A 15,330-nucleotide genomic window follows, 5' to 3' on the forward strand; every position below is an offset into this window, starting at 1 on the left:
GGACTGCCTCTCCCAGAGGCTGTCGGGCAGACAGAGGGGCCCAGCACGGCCTGAAATCCATCACCGTGACTGCTGTGGCCACTGGGTGAGATTTTACCCTTTCACTACACAGATGAGACCTGCAGACCTTGTTCCTCTCTCCAGGGAGAGAAAAGGAGTGATGAGACATAGAAAGACAACATGAAAACACCAAGCTCAGTAAAAGAAGAAGAACGAGAAGGATAGAAGGAGAACGAGAGGATGTCGAACGGGGAGGAAATATTCTTTTGGTAGTACCACGGAGATGGACAATGATACACTGAAATATCTCCTTTAATTCATGAGAAAGTATGGGGGGACGAAATACTAAAACTGTAGATGTGAGCAGAGGCATCCATTGGTGAAGCCAAGAAGATGTTGGAGCAGCTGTGATCCCATGAGAAGCTTGAACAGAGAGAGATGAGAGTTGATGAAGACCCTTTGCCCCTGGGGAGAGAAGAAGAAAACCTCTGTTCCCAGAGATGATCACAGAAACAGATGAAGAGAACCTTTGCCTTTCAACAGCTCATCCTTAAAATAATACTCTATGAGTTCATGGCCCATGAACACACCTCTAGGAGGGCTGTGAGAATGGGAGGAATTTCACGATGCTGAACTTTTTGCCCTGGCGGCTGCTATTTGTGGAAATGAAAAGCCACGAGGAAACTGTTTATTGTGGAGACGTCTCCATGGCATGACAAGAGAAAACTCCTCTCCCTACAAGAACTGATGAAAGACTATTGTATAGTTAGTACTGGTTTAACATCCCAGGTTTTGTCTCTACATGGTCAGTTGGGAAAAGAAAAAGTTGATCAGGGGGAGCAAAAGTGTTCTGGAGGTTTTATTCTGATGCTTCTTATTCTTATTCTTAGACCTGTTAATAAAGTTTCTTTACCTTTTAGGTTTTGAGCCTGTTTTGCCCTTCTTCTAATCCATATCTCACAGCAAGAAATGAGTGAGTGCCATGGTGATTTTAGCCAGCACTAAAACCTGCCACATTATTTGGTGCATTGGCTGGGAAACTCAAACTGGCGAATCTAAACCACTACAAGTGGTTAAAAAAGTCAGGTTTAGGAATGAAAACATTTTATGTTTAAAAAAGCCCTAATGAATGATACCAGAGAGAAAGTAATCAACAATCTTAAAAAGTTATAAATGTAATATGTTAAAATGTGAGAAATGCAATACACTAAAATTTAAATTATGTTGGCATTGAGATCAGTATTATTAACTTTACAGGGTATCTTAATTCCAAGTTTGAAATTATTCCACTACTGGCAAAAAAATAAGCTAAGGCAGAAGTGCTCTGGGATTACCAAAAGTATGTTCGTATACTGGCTGCCTGATAAGAGGATACTTTGCCTTTCTTTGTGATGGCCTTTATTAATGCTTTAAATTAGCATTAGACTGAGCTGTGGCTAAGTGGCATTCTATCCAGCTTCTCTGAAATTCCTGGCTTTGAAATACTGATTTTTCAACATTACTTCAATTCAAAATAGTATCATATTTAACTCTAATTTTATTCTGATAATTAGCATTTCCTTCCCTCTCTTCAAAGATGGTTTTGCATGGAGGGTATATTGCCTCTTCCATCACACTAAATCTCCAAAGAAACTTTTCCACTTCCAGCTCGTTTCAAACTACCCCAAAAATGTTTTGGATTATCACTGCAACCTTTTATCCGTGAAGCAATTTTTAGTTTCTTCATACTGCATCTTCTATAGCTAGTGTGCCTTTGGCACAATGTAAGAGCTACAGGGCTCTGAACAGGAATAACTATTTCTTGTCTAGGTCTCCAGCTTTGTTAACTTCTGTTCCCTGAGATGCAAAACACACTCACGGTTGCTCTAAAGCAACCTTGAAAGCAGTTTTGTGTGAAAGCAGTCCCAGACTAAATTAAGAAACTGAGAATCTTATTAAAAGCAGGGTCAATAGTACCTATATTAAATTATTTCTTTCTTCAACAGGCAATGTGATGGTGTTCTTCAAAAATTCTTCACTTACCTTGCCATTTCCAGTAGCAAAGTTGTATGTCTCAAAAGAAATTCCCACCAACCTGAAGATGTATCTGGGAAGCACCATCTGTACTCTGAGGCTTCATATTTCAATAATGTGTTGGTCCATTCAGCAACTTGGAAGCATGGTATCCACTGTACAGACTTCTGCTATTCTACAGTGTATCATACAGCCAGGTCCAGTTCTTGTCTTCACACACACAGAATTCAACAGAATGACTAGGTTGGAAGAGACCTTCAAGATCAAGTCCAACCCAGCCTTACCACTACAACTAGATCATGGCACCGAGTGCCACACCCAGTCTTAAACACATCCAGAGATGATGACTCCACCACCTCCCCAGGCAGACCATTCCAATACTTTATCACCGTTCCTATAAAAAATTTTTTCCTAATATCAAACCTTTATTTCCCTTGGCACTTGAGACTGTGTCCTCTCATTCTGTCAGCTGCTGCCTGGTGAAAGAGACTGACCCCCACCTTCTGCCTTCCAGGAAGTTGTAGAGAGTGATAAGGTCACCCCTGAGTCTCCTTTTCTCCAGGCTAAACAACCCCAGCTCCCTCAGCTGTTCCTCATAGGACTTGTGTTCCAAGCCCCTCTCCAGCCTCGTTGCCTCCTCTGGATGTGCTCAAGAGTCTCAATGTCCTTCCTAAACTGAGGGCCCAGAACTGGACACAGCACTCCAGGTGTGGCCTCACCAGTGCCCAGTACCAAGGGGAAGAATGACCTCCCTGCTTCTGCTGGCCACACTATTCCTGATCCAGGCCAGGATGCCAGTGGCCTTCTTGGCCACCAGGGCACACTGCTGGCTCATGTTCAGCCGGCTGTCATCCAGGTCCCTTTCTGCCTGGACACTGTCCCGCCACACCATCCCAGCCTATAACATTGCAGGGGGTTATTGTGGCCAAAATGCAGGACCTAGCACTTGGACTTATTGTACTTCATCTTGTTGGACTCTGCCCATCCATCTAACCATTCCAGGTTTCTTTGCAAAGCCCTCCTACCTTCCAACAGACCAACACATGCTCCCAGCTTACTGTCGTCAGCAAATTTACTGATGAAGGATTCAATTCCCTCATCCATGTCATCAATAAAAATATTGAACAGAGCAGGCCCCAGCACAGACCCCTGAGGAGCACCACTGGTGACTGGCTGCCAGCTGGATGCAGCACCATTCACCATCACTCTCTGGGCCTGGCCACCCAGCCAGTTCTTAACCCAGCAAAGAATACTCCTGTCCAAGCCATGGGCTGCCAGCTTTTCCAGGAGTGTCAAAGGCCTTGCTGAAGTCCAAATAGACACAGCCTTTCCTGCATCCACCAGGTGGGTCACCTGGTCATAGAAGGAGATCAGGTTGGTCAAACATGTCTTACCCCTCCTAAACCCATGCTGTCTGGGTCTGATACCCTGGCCATCCTGTGTGTGCTGTGTGATGACACTCAATATAAACTGCTCCATTACCTTACCAGGTACTGAGTAACTACAGTACCAGGTACTATAACTACCAGGATCCTCCTTCCCACCCTTTTTGTGAATGAGAGTCACACTGGCCAGCCTCCAGTCATCTGGAACCTCACCAGTGAGCCAGGACTGCTGGTAAATGATAGAGGGCAGCTTTGCAAGCTCATCTGACAGCTCCCTCATCACCCTGGGTTGGATCCCATCCGGGTCCCTTAGATTTACAAAGCCAAGTGTTGAGCCAAGTGGCTCAACAGCTCTCTGACTTCCTCCTCCTGGATAACAGGGGACCATTCTGCTCCATGACATCATCTACCAACCCAGGAGGACAGTTGTCCTGAGGACAAGCTGTCTTCCCACTAAAGACTGAGGCAATGAAGGCATTGAGCACCTCCGCTTTCTCCTCATCTGCAGTTACTAAGTTTCCTCCTGCATCCAATAGAGAACAAAGGCTGAACTTACCCTTCCTTTTACCATTAATATATTTATAAAAACATTTTTTATTATCCTTAACAGAAGTTGCCAAATTAAGTTCGAACTCAGCTTTGGTCTCCCTAATATTTTCCTACATACTCTAGCAGCCCCCCTTAAATACTTCTGAGAGAGCTGATTCTCCTTCCAAAGATGATACATCCTCTTTTTATTCTTAAGTTCCTACAGAGCCTCATTGCCCATCCAGGTTGGACATCTGCATTGGCAACTCATCTTTCTGCACACAGGGACAATCTGTTCCTGTGCCCTCAAGATCTCTGTTTTGAAGCATGCCCACCTTTCCTGGACTCTTCTTTTTTTTAAGGGCTGCTTCCCAAGGAAGTCTCTGAATAAGTCTCCTAAATAGGCCAAAGTCTGCCCTCTGAAAGTCTAATGTAAAAGTCTTATTGGTGTTCCTCCTGATTTCACCAAATATTGAGAACTCTATAATTTCATGATCACTGTGCCCCAAGCAGCCTCCAACCACCATATCTCCCACCAGCCCATCTGTATTTGCAAACAACATATCTAACATAATCCCTCCTCCTGGGCTCACGCACCAGCTGCGACAAAATGTCTTACACACACTCTAAAAACTTCCTGGACTGCCTCTTTTCTATTGTATTAAGTTTCCAGTAGATGTCTGGTAGGTTACAATCACCTACAAGAACAAGGGCTGGTGATCCTGAAACATTCTCTAGCTGCTTACAGAATAAGTTGTCCACTGTTACTGTTACCAGCCATGGGTGGAGAGACAGAAATCTACAACTCAAGAGCCAGAGCTCATCAGACAAAACAGCCTCATTTATTGTTCAGAGCTCATTTATATACTTGATTCAAAACTCCCAGGCTCAGTTCATTAGCTGGGATCTCTCTCTGCCCAGATCTCTGACCAGTGATGTACTTCCTACTAAGTCTGAATGGGGATGGCTGAGAGTCCCCTGTAACTTACCTGGGGACTTGTTCTGGCATGAACTAGGCTAGCTGAATTGGATTTGTATTATGATCAGATTTACCTTGTCCAGTCCAGGCCAGCTGTACTGTGACAATATTGTGACAGTCCACCTCTTCTTCCTGGAGGAGTGGATGATAACAGACTCCCAGGAGGATGTCAGCCTTGTTGGCATTCCCCTTAATTCTTACCCATACGCATTCAACTTCATCATCACCCAAATTCTGCTCATAACACCAGCCCTCGAGCCATTTGCTAATAATCTTGGCTCTCCTATTCCTTTCAATCTTTTTCTCCATCACCAAAGCGACTAAGCAGAACACTGCCCATGCTCCAGCCCTATCAACCATCTGACCCAGTGCCCTAATGTCGTTTTTTATTGCCCTGACACTCCTCTTTTCAATCTCAACGCTACCAACCTGTAGTATCAGCAGTGGATAATAATCAGAGGACTGAATCAGCCCAGGGAGTCTCTTGGTAATATCCTGTACCCGAGCCTGAGGGAAGCAACAGACCTCCTTATCGGATGGGTCCAGTAGACAAATGGGGCCCTCTGTTCTCCTAAGAAGGGAGTCACCCACTATGATTACACCCCTCTTTTCTTTTTAATGTCAGAGGCGGTGATCCATCTGACAGACAAAGTGTAATTAAGAGGCTCACTGGGTAGATAATTTTCTTCTATGTCCTCTGGCTGATCCTCTAGATCCAGGGCCTCATACCTATTCTGAAGTGGCAACTGGGTAGGTCTTAAATCAATATATTAATGAAAATAGGAGAGGAATATCTCTCTGGACTATTTTAAAACCCAACTGGAAACAAGGGACTTCTATAACTAAGGAAGTGAATATATTGACATGCTACTTAAGAGAGATTATGAAAGAAATATCTATTGATTGAATATAATTACCATGGGTTTGAAATAGAGCTGCTATAACATTTAAAGGCAGAAACAGAGCCTGCGTTTTGAGGGAAAACAAGACATGAATATGTCATTATAGATGTACAAAACACTCAGTCGCGGTGAGAGACTTCTCCAGGGTCAAGCTGTTCAGGTATAAGCAATTTCTTATATGGGTAAAGGGAGGAAGAGACCTGAGTCCGCCATCAGCCTCGGCATACACTTGGTCAGGGAGGGAAAGAGAGTGGGGCGGGGAGAGTGATAGCTTAAGAGCCAGGGGAGAGAGCTTAAGAGAGAGAGAGTGGGGGGAGAAGTAAGGAGCAGGAGAAGCGTGGGAGTTAAGAGTAAGGGGTAAGAGTAAGAGAGAGGGGAGAACAAGAGTAAGAGAGCTTAAGAGAGAGGGGAGAACAAGAGCCCAAAGTTCTTGTTACAATACATTATATCCTTTTCTATAGTGAATATTCTAATTTCCAGTAACCAATCACTATGAGACACACACACTAAAAAATTTACATATAGACTGTAAGAACTACTACATTACCATGCAGTGTTACATTTTAAATTCTAAAAGCTTTACAAATTCTTCTCTTGCTGCTTGACCTTTGGATTCTCTATCAGCAGAAGGACAATGTTTCATCAACAGGGATTCTCCTTTAGCTGGCTAGGCTATTTTTCTTTGGTTATATAGTAACTAGCACTCAGTATCCCATGGCTCAAAGCTAGCTTTCATTTCTATTTCCATTCTAGGCTTCATATTTTCAGAATATTTTGCTAAACAATCATATTCATAAGGTTTCCCCATTTCATCCTCCCCAACATGTCATAATTGAACCTATTTAGAAAACCTGCTGAACATTTGATACAACTAGAGCAATTACTTGTACCCATAAGGCAAGAATGAGGTTTTATTTTGGTGAATATTGCATATTACAATATGGCATGCATTATATTAGGGAAAACAGTGTATATGTCATTCTGTAATCATATTTGGGAGCCCAAAACTTGGATGAATCTATGAAATGTCATGACCTGCTGGCCAGACTAGATGATTTCACTTCTAGACTTAAGGCCTTATAAAGTAGTCTGAATTGAAACATTCATCTAGATATGTGATTTCTTCTAAAACTGTAATCATGATATAAAGACACAAGGGACACAAACTGGCAGAGCAAAGAAAACAATCTTTGAACTTCTACAACCATTTCTGTCTGCAGTTTTACTTACATGTACCTATATAAGATCTGCATGGCATACATGACTCCTTTTTCAAAGTCTACTAACACTTAATGTAAAAGTTTACCTAAGCCAGATATATTGCCCTTATTTAATACTGACATGAATAACAACACTTGGAAACTATCACCCTATATGTGATTTTTAATATAGCTTCAAATCATAATTTCTTGACAAACAAGTAGCTTTCTAGCATAAAAACATAGTAAATAGCCAAAGCAACATAAGCCATTTTAGAAAAAAGTTCACATCTTACAAAGCAAAAACCTCCAAACAACCCAACCCAAAAAACCCAAAACCAAAAGCCATCAGCAACCATAAAAGCCAGACTTCTGTATTCTCTGGAATCAGCAATATGATTTAAAGAACATATCAATCAGTAATTATTTAAACAGTGTGAGAAATATTTCAGGAGGATTAGTCTAAATGTTTTTCTTGAAAGGGTAAATGAAGGCAGGCAACTGGAAACAAGTATTTTCATTCAAAACAGATATGTTTAAAAAAGATTCAAAAGAAATATTAAACATTGACCCAACTCGTTCTTTGCATAAGTTTTCTGAAAGTGAAAGCTGTTCTCTGAAACAGCCTACTACTAAGATGCTAAAAGAATCTAGAGCCACAAAGAAAATAAGAGATGTATGATACTATTTCTGAGTTGAAAATAGCTGTCCATACAAAAGATGGATCCCACTCCTAAGAAATTAATCTATCTCACATTTTCCAAGTGTTTCTATAAAAATAAAATCTTCCAAAACAAGCATCTGCTATGTCACTACAATCCTTCTCAGCTTCCAAGGGAGCAGTTTTCTGTGTGCTAAGAACCAAAGTACTGTGAACCACATATGCCTGGAGACTTGCAGGAAAAGCATCAGCTTCATTACATATTTACTCAAAAGTATCCCCAGCAGCTATTTCCCAGGTGCTATTTCCACCTTCAAAAGAGCATCATCAACAGTTCTCTTCCCAGGATGCTTTTTAAAAAGTGGGCTCACAAGTCTCTTTTGCAGGTGGAAATTGCAAATCAGAAGCACATCATACTTTCTGCAGAAGTAGTTGCATCTATCTCATATATTTTCACAAATTAAGAGTCCTGATATCTCACTTTTTTTTTTAAAGATTTCTTCCCATATTTACAGATACAAAACCAGATGACAAAGCACAAAGAAAAATGGCCTTATGTCTTCTAAAACCTATTAAGAATTGGGCCAAAGGTGTTTGCCAGTATATCATAAGAAAGAAAAAAACTCCTTCTTTATACATTTTATACAGCATGGAAAACTGAATTTATTTCTTTATTTATTGATTTGTCTTTAAAGAACTTGATACTGTCTGAAAAAACATAACCAAACAAAAACCACACAAAACCCCCCAAAACAACAGCTTCCATTTTCACAGAAGTAATTTACTGTTTCTCTTCATAAAGACTGCTCAAAAACAGCAAAGGCATAGGTCACTGCCTGGCATCTCATGGCTTCTTAGACACATAATGAATAATTCTGACCTTGCCTCCAGCAGTGTTGTCTAACCTGAAGTAAGCAGCAAGGGATAAAGAATGGATTCATGCTCCATATCTATCAGTTCTTAATAGCATCTCTGAAGTCTCAGACCCAAAAGTGAATCAACACACTTGTCCTGAGGTAAAGCACAAATGAAATGGCCTATATTTTAATGCAAGGAGTTTGGCATTTGCATTTCTTAACAGCAAAATACAGGTTCCTATTTCTCTCTTGACAGACACCCTTAGCTTGAAAATGTGACTAAATCTGATCAAGTCATGACAATCATGTGTGTCACTTTATATCTGACATATCAAGCACAATTTTTTGCCCCAATAAACTTTTTAGCCCAAATAAATCAGTTTTTCAAAATGTGACAGCACAGAGATATTTGTTTTTCAAACTAAGCACAGCAAAATTTTAAATTTTCTGAATCTATCATTTAAGTTTTACATAGGAGATTTAAATAGACCAAATAAATACAATATTTATTAGTACATCTCTGTGCCTTTCATGTATCCTGCCCTCTTCAAAGACTGAAAACACCTTTTACATTTTTCAGTATCATAGATCCCACAGTTTACTCTGTTGCCATTCCTCAATGACAATGTTCTATTTATGAGAAGTAACACATGAAGTTACCGCAAGTATTCCAAGAGAAAAAATGCAAGGAAACCTTTCAAAGCACAGTATCAGCACAGAAAATTTAATATACTTGATTTGCTGAAAACCACCTTAATTATGACTGATACGTTGAAAAATGCCTTAATTTCTCTACATTAGCAGTACTTTTGAATGTTTAGTTATATTTTTGGCTACAGTCAAAGAGCTTATAGAGCAAAATCACATACCAGACAGATAAGTCTTTCCTTCTTCTAAAAAGAAGGTGGCTACCCATTTGGACTATCAGTTAGAAACTTAAATAAATTAACTCTCATAACAGAGGATCAGTGCAATGTCTCTCATCTGTCTGAAGTACAGGATTGTGGCATTTCCTAGCATTTTTCCAACAGAACATTAAATAATGGAAGTGTGTCAAAACACACAATCTTGTGGGGAAAAGAAAAAGTCCGAAAGCAGGTTTTTTTTGGTTTTTTTAATGTGGTTTATTATTATTACCATTATCATTGTTGTTGTTATTATTATTTTATTTTTATGGCTTGTTTTTGAGCTTAGTACAGTCTTCCAGATTCAAGATTGGTCTGACTAGAGATACCTGTCAAGAAACAAGTTTCCTTAAGAGAACACTTGTTAAATTTTGGTACCTTGTATCACAATAGTTCAAGACATTACCTTTTTAGTCAACAGTACCTTAGTTTAGCTGTCTAGGCTGTTCTTGCTGATAAGTGAATGCAGAACTACTTTATTACAGGCTACTTTCTGCTGTGGTTCACAGGAATTAGAAATAATTTTCCTAGTATATTACCACTTGAAATCCTTTTCATCTAGTGGATTTAGCAGCAATTCCCTCTGGTAGTCCATTAATTGATTTACAGGGATGGGAGGTTTGTTTGTAAAACACATAACCAGGTATAAACTAGTGACATCACAACACCAAACAACAGAGAAGTTCTTTGCGGCGACGTGCCACAGGGGAGACAAAGAGTTAATTGTCCCACCCCCAAACCCCTTGTGAAGGGCAGCCCAGGTGCTCTGATTGAGTTTGAGTCCCTGGAGGGTTCTCCCTTGGTGTGCTTCTACTGGTCCCTGACCCTGAACTCCACCCTCAAAGGTGGGGACCCTTAAGAGTTCTGTCCCTCAAAAACCCCTGCTGTGCCTCTGTTCAGGGCTCTCTGTTCTGGACCTGACTTTGTTCCCATGCTGAATAAATGGTTTCATGAACCGGGAGCCCGTCTCGTTGGTGTTACATGCTGGTCCCCAGAATCCTGCTGCTTCCCTGGATGAGATCCTGAGGTTGCTGACTGCAACAGTTCTTGTCACTATTCTATACTGTGATTCACATTCCAACATACAAATATATCTTCTATCTGTGTAACCTTCCTGTACACCCTTTCACCATCAGAGAGTCAAAAAGCAAGGCAGATATTTTTCTACAAAATAATGCAGTGACACAGGCTGAAACAGTGATACATGCCCAAGAAATATTATTGACATGGAAGAGAATACAATCATCTAAACCATAGGTAATTTTCAATTCCAATGACTGCCATAAATCTCAAGACAAAACTCCACATTATAATGTTTATTTTTTGCACTCCTCTTTTCAGAACAGAAAATATAACTAGCCTCTAACACCCAAAAGACAGAACTGACATACAGCAATAAAACCAGCAAAGAGTGATGTCATAATTTTTATAAAATCTCGACCACTCAAGAGCTATTAGTCCAGTGCTGAGAGATATCATAAGCTGAATGCATACCTTAATTTAAAGAACCAGCGAATGCCTTTGGCAGGGAAAGATCAGTACTTGATAAAGGAAGAGCCAATTTAGACACCTTCAGCAAGGAGAAAGCTGCCTAAAAGCAGCTGATTTTAATGTCTCTCTTTGGAATTCATGCAACTGATGCTGTTGAGCCAAAGGAGGTAGAAAAATAGACCAGTTGTTTGCATTAACTGAAATATTAACCATCTCCTAATGTATAAAAAGGCAGTGAAAGCAAAATCTCTGACACACAGCCCACAAAAATTTACATTAAATTCCCAAACCTGTCTTATTACCATCAAGCAGACCATCACACAGAAGGCCTTTTTTCCATGAAAATTTCTAATATTTTGGTTTTAATCATCCAAAACTGAGTGCCTCTATCTATACCCAGTTATGCCCTGAAATAATCTCACATCAGGTTTTACATAAAACCAAAACAACCTGGTATATAAATTTTAAAACCCTAGGGCTCTTACTAATCCCTTAAAAATTCTACAATAACACATCTTCTCCACAATTCATTTGTCTATAACTCTTCCATGCCATACTGTAACTCCACATGCAGACTGACAACAATAAAAGGAGACATATTGGAAAACCACCATCCACAGTAAAGACTGAAAGTGGAGAATAAAATGAGCAATTAAATTATATTAAATTTGTCATAGGAAAGCTTACAGAAATATACTCAGACATGAAGAAATGATTATCATTCTATGCAATATGCATTTGTGAACTAAATTATTCAGGTACCAGCTACGAAACATCTGTAAGAAAAAACAAACCAGTAAATCATAGTATTCTTTTCCAGGCTACACTTGCCTACCTGTTCTTTGACTGAAGCTAGAATGGCAGAGGTTGTCTCAGTTTCAGAGCCATCGCCATTGGATGTGTTCAACACAGGACTAAGGGAACTTGTCTTGTCAGAAGACGAGGGCTGGTCTGGAACAGGCATAGTTTCTGCAGTTTATGGAAAAATAAAACAATGGGTTTGTTATCATAAACCTGATAAATATCAGACTCATTTACATATAAGAATAATAACACTCATTTATGGTAAAAATTATAGAATAGGCTTCTGTTCTGTACTGAACAATATACCACTTACTTAAAACATAATTTCTGAATTAAGAAAAAAATCTCTTTATCGTCCATATTTATTATTTAATATTAATTAATATTAACATTTAATATTAAAATAATTTTAATAATAAAATATTAATTTATCTTATTTTGAAATAGTTACTGTCAGTACATTTGAGAGGATTCAAATAATTTATAGCTTTGATTTTTGTATAGTATTCCAGTGGGAGTATGCAGCATAAAACTATAGTATCATGAAAGTAATGAATCATTAAATGCTTTTCAAGCAGAAAATCAACAAATGATACATGAGAGAAATATAATCTAGTGTTTACTTGCTAACACACGCTTATTTAATAATTATTATATTTTAAACCTAGGCAACTTTCACACTCTTTCTTCTAGTCCAGAAGATGATTTTGACAACATTTTATCTGAGTATTTTTATGAAAAACAGCACACCTGTTCTTAAGCCAGTTTTGAGACCTCTTACCAGAAAAAACAAACAAACAAACAAAACAAAACCACCAAAAGAAAAAGAAGAATCTTAGCATTTGAAGGCATTTCTAGAATTTCTTTTCAGAGGGCAAAACTGGTGTGACTGTGGAACGATTTATCTTTCCAAAGGCTAAGCTATAGTGTGGTATCTCTGTTTAAATGTCCCTATAGGCACATCTCCAGAGGCAGACATGTGCCACATTCCAGAAGTAAAGGAGTGGAGATGCAACTTGCATGATTATGCACAGGCATGACAGGATAAAATCATGTTCATGTAGGACCTGGCCAAAATTATTCTGTGCAAGAGAAGTGGCCCACAAGCTGCCAGCTGCATGGGCCTTCTAAAGAGCAGTGGGGATATTCAGAACAGTCACCACTTGCATCAGAAGCAAAACTCCTACCTTGGCTCTATTCTACTAAAATATATAGTAATAGAGCTTTTTCTGAAAAAAGTGAGAAGACTGAAAACAGTAGGAAAGGGTAGTTGGTAAAAGCAAGTATAAAATTCAACACCCAGACCAAGCATCTCTGCATCAGTCTGCCATTAGAAATTAGAGTTCTAAAAGGGAAGATGACTTTCTATAAAGCTTTGTCTCTGAAGCCACAGGGCTACCCAAGAAGACACAGTTAGTCCAGCAGGGTAGCATTTTTCCAAATCTTCCTGAAGCTCAAGACACTGGCATACATATGCAAGACAAAACTACAAAACTACAGCAGCATGAGGCTCAAAGAATTGCATCCCAAGACTGCACTGGGCTGGGAAGAAACACCAGAGCTGTGAATGAGTCGCCTGGCGAAATGTTTTCAGGCACACTGTCTGAGAGTAGCTCCCCTGCTGCATTCTGCTTTCCCTGCAGTGGTGAGGAAGCTCTCTGGGAAAAGCCCCTTTGTCTGCTCAGCTCATCCCCACGCTCCCCCACGGCTGCCTGACCCCTGCCCCCCGGCGGGGAGGCTCTGCTGAATCAGCTGTTTCATAAACACTCGCCCGAGGAGGTAAAACCCAGCTAAATAAACGAGACTGGGAGTCCAGAACTACACAAAATGTTTGCCCTAGCACAAATACTCGAAAATATGTGAAGTGTATTTGAGAGGGACTGTAAGGTTGCATGGCCAACCAGGAAGCCCCTCTGTGACCAAAAAAATGCTACTGGTACAACAACAGCTTATATGAGTTCAAAATATGAGACACAGGCAGCAAATGCCTGATACTCTTGTTAACTTCTTTTAGGGCTATATTCAGTCTCAGTAAAGTTTAATTTTTAGGCTATAAGTTTTTAAAACTTTGTTTTCAATAAAAAACACTTCAACAACTGCTTTAGTAATCGACATTAGTAAGCATCAGTTTAAATGGGAAAAAAAATCTGATTAGAAGATTAACTACTGTCATAAATTGTACTTGCTTCAAATAGGCTCAATATCTAGACAGTAGCTAACATTCTGCAACCATTGCATGTTTCCATAATTTTTGTTTGGTTTTTAAAAAAAATACAGATATCAAAAGAGGAGGGAAGAAAAAAAAATAAAAAAGGCATGCTACACTTCTTCTTCATCTAGAAGCAGAGAAATCAAAATAAATGTCCCTGACATCAAAAAAGAGTGGGTTTTGCCCCTATTAAAATATTTCTGGACAGAGAATGTAATTTCTAACATCTATCATGACTTCAGTTTACTACTACAGTTCTTCAAGCGGAAAGATTGCAGCCAACAGCACTTAGTAGGCCAGTATCCCTGGATCTACAGCTCTGTGATATCCAGCTGAACTGTTAACATTATAGACTCTAACTGTTATTTCTTCATTACTTAAATTTGTATGAGAAATACCACACAGAAAGGAAACACAAAACAAATTTTCACAACCAACAGAGACACTACTGTACTGAAGGTAGTTAGATTAAAATATATGTATATGATTCAACAATATGGAACAGTGCTTCAACAATAAACACCAACACAGCAAGCGCTCACATTTGCACATCTGTTCAGAGATGAACTTTTAATTTAGCTCAGTCTTCAGCATAAGAAGCTGGGCATTCTGAGGTTTCAGTGGGACTTAAAACTGCTAGTACTGTAGAATTACAAAATAAATGGTTGAAATGAGCCTCTGCACCCCTAGCCCACTACCAAATCTCTAGACGAGGCAGATATTTTCCTGTAATTCCATATATTTAACATACAGAACCAGTCCTCAACTCAAGCTCCTCCACTGAAGCCTCTCTCACTGCAGCCTCTCTTAGCCACTTCCTTTTGCACCAGGCTCCACTGGCCTTACCAGTAGAAAATCTGCTTTGCTGTTTAATATACATTTAATCTCCCTGTTTCCTCCACTGTTCAGCATGGGCACAAAAAAACCTAATAATTCCATCAGTTGTCTTCAGAAAAGCATTTTCCCACATAATCATAATGACCACCTTCTCTGGCTTCCCTTCCCAATTATTTTCGTTTTTCATCATAAAGTAAGTTGGCTGATAGGCTTTTAACCCACACTTCTGGGAACTTTGCACCAGAAACGAAGGGAAAATTAGAGGGAGTACAAGAAGAAAAATAAAAGTTAAGCATCTTAACAGAGTACACCATAGCTGAGAAACTACTATCAGCAAATTGGCCACATTTAATTTCCACAATAGCAACACTATTTTCTATCTGTGCCACAAAAATATGCATTAAATTCTATAAGTCAGAGCATATACACACTCCTGAGAGAAACAAATTAAAATCTTAGACGATCATAGACAGATGAACAGGGAAAACACTACCAGCCTTTTGGGAACATACTGGAAAGTCAGACATAAATAATCCATGGATTCCCGTACTCCAAAGTGC

General features: G+C 39.6%; 1 protein-coding gene across 13 annotated transcripts in view; it reads right to left on the reverse strand.

Moving 5' to 3' along the window:
- CTNND2 (catenin delta 2) overlaps positions 1–15,330 on the reverse strand; it is a 693,808-nt gene that overhangs the window by 557,204 nt on the left and 121,274 nt on the right. For all 13 annotated transcript variants that reach the window (XR_015289263.1, XM_086897815.1, XM_086897796.1 and 10 more), the window contains exon 2: positions 11,756–11,889. Coding sequence is in view for 11 of the 13 variants with exons in the window: in XM_086897815.1 (XP_086753941.1) it covers positions 11,756–11,889 (134 nt within the window). In the remaining 2 variants the exon portion in view is untranslated. The remainder of the gene's footprint in view (positions 1–11,755; positions 11,890–15,330) is intronic.

The sequence above is a fragment of the Cyanistes caeruleus genome, chromosome 1, assembly GCF_971803275.1.
Source record: "Cyanistes caeruleus chromosome 1, bCyaCae1.hap1.1, whole genome shotgun sequence".
In the NCBI taxonomy this organism is placed as follows: Eukaryota; Metazoa; Chordata; class Aves; order Passeriformes; family Paridae; genus Cyanistes; species Cyanistes caeruleus.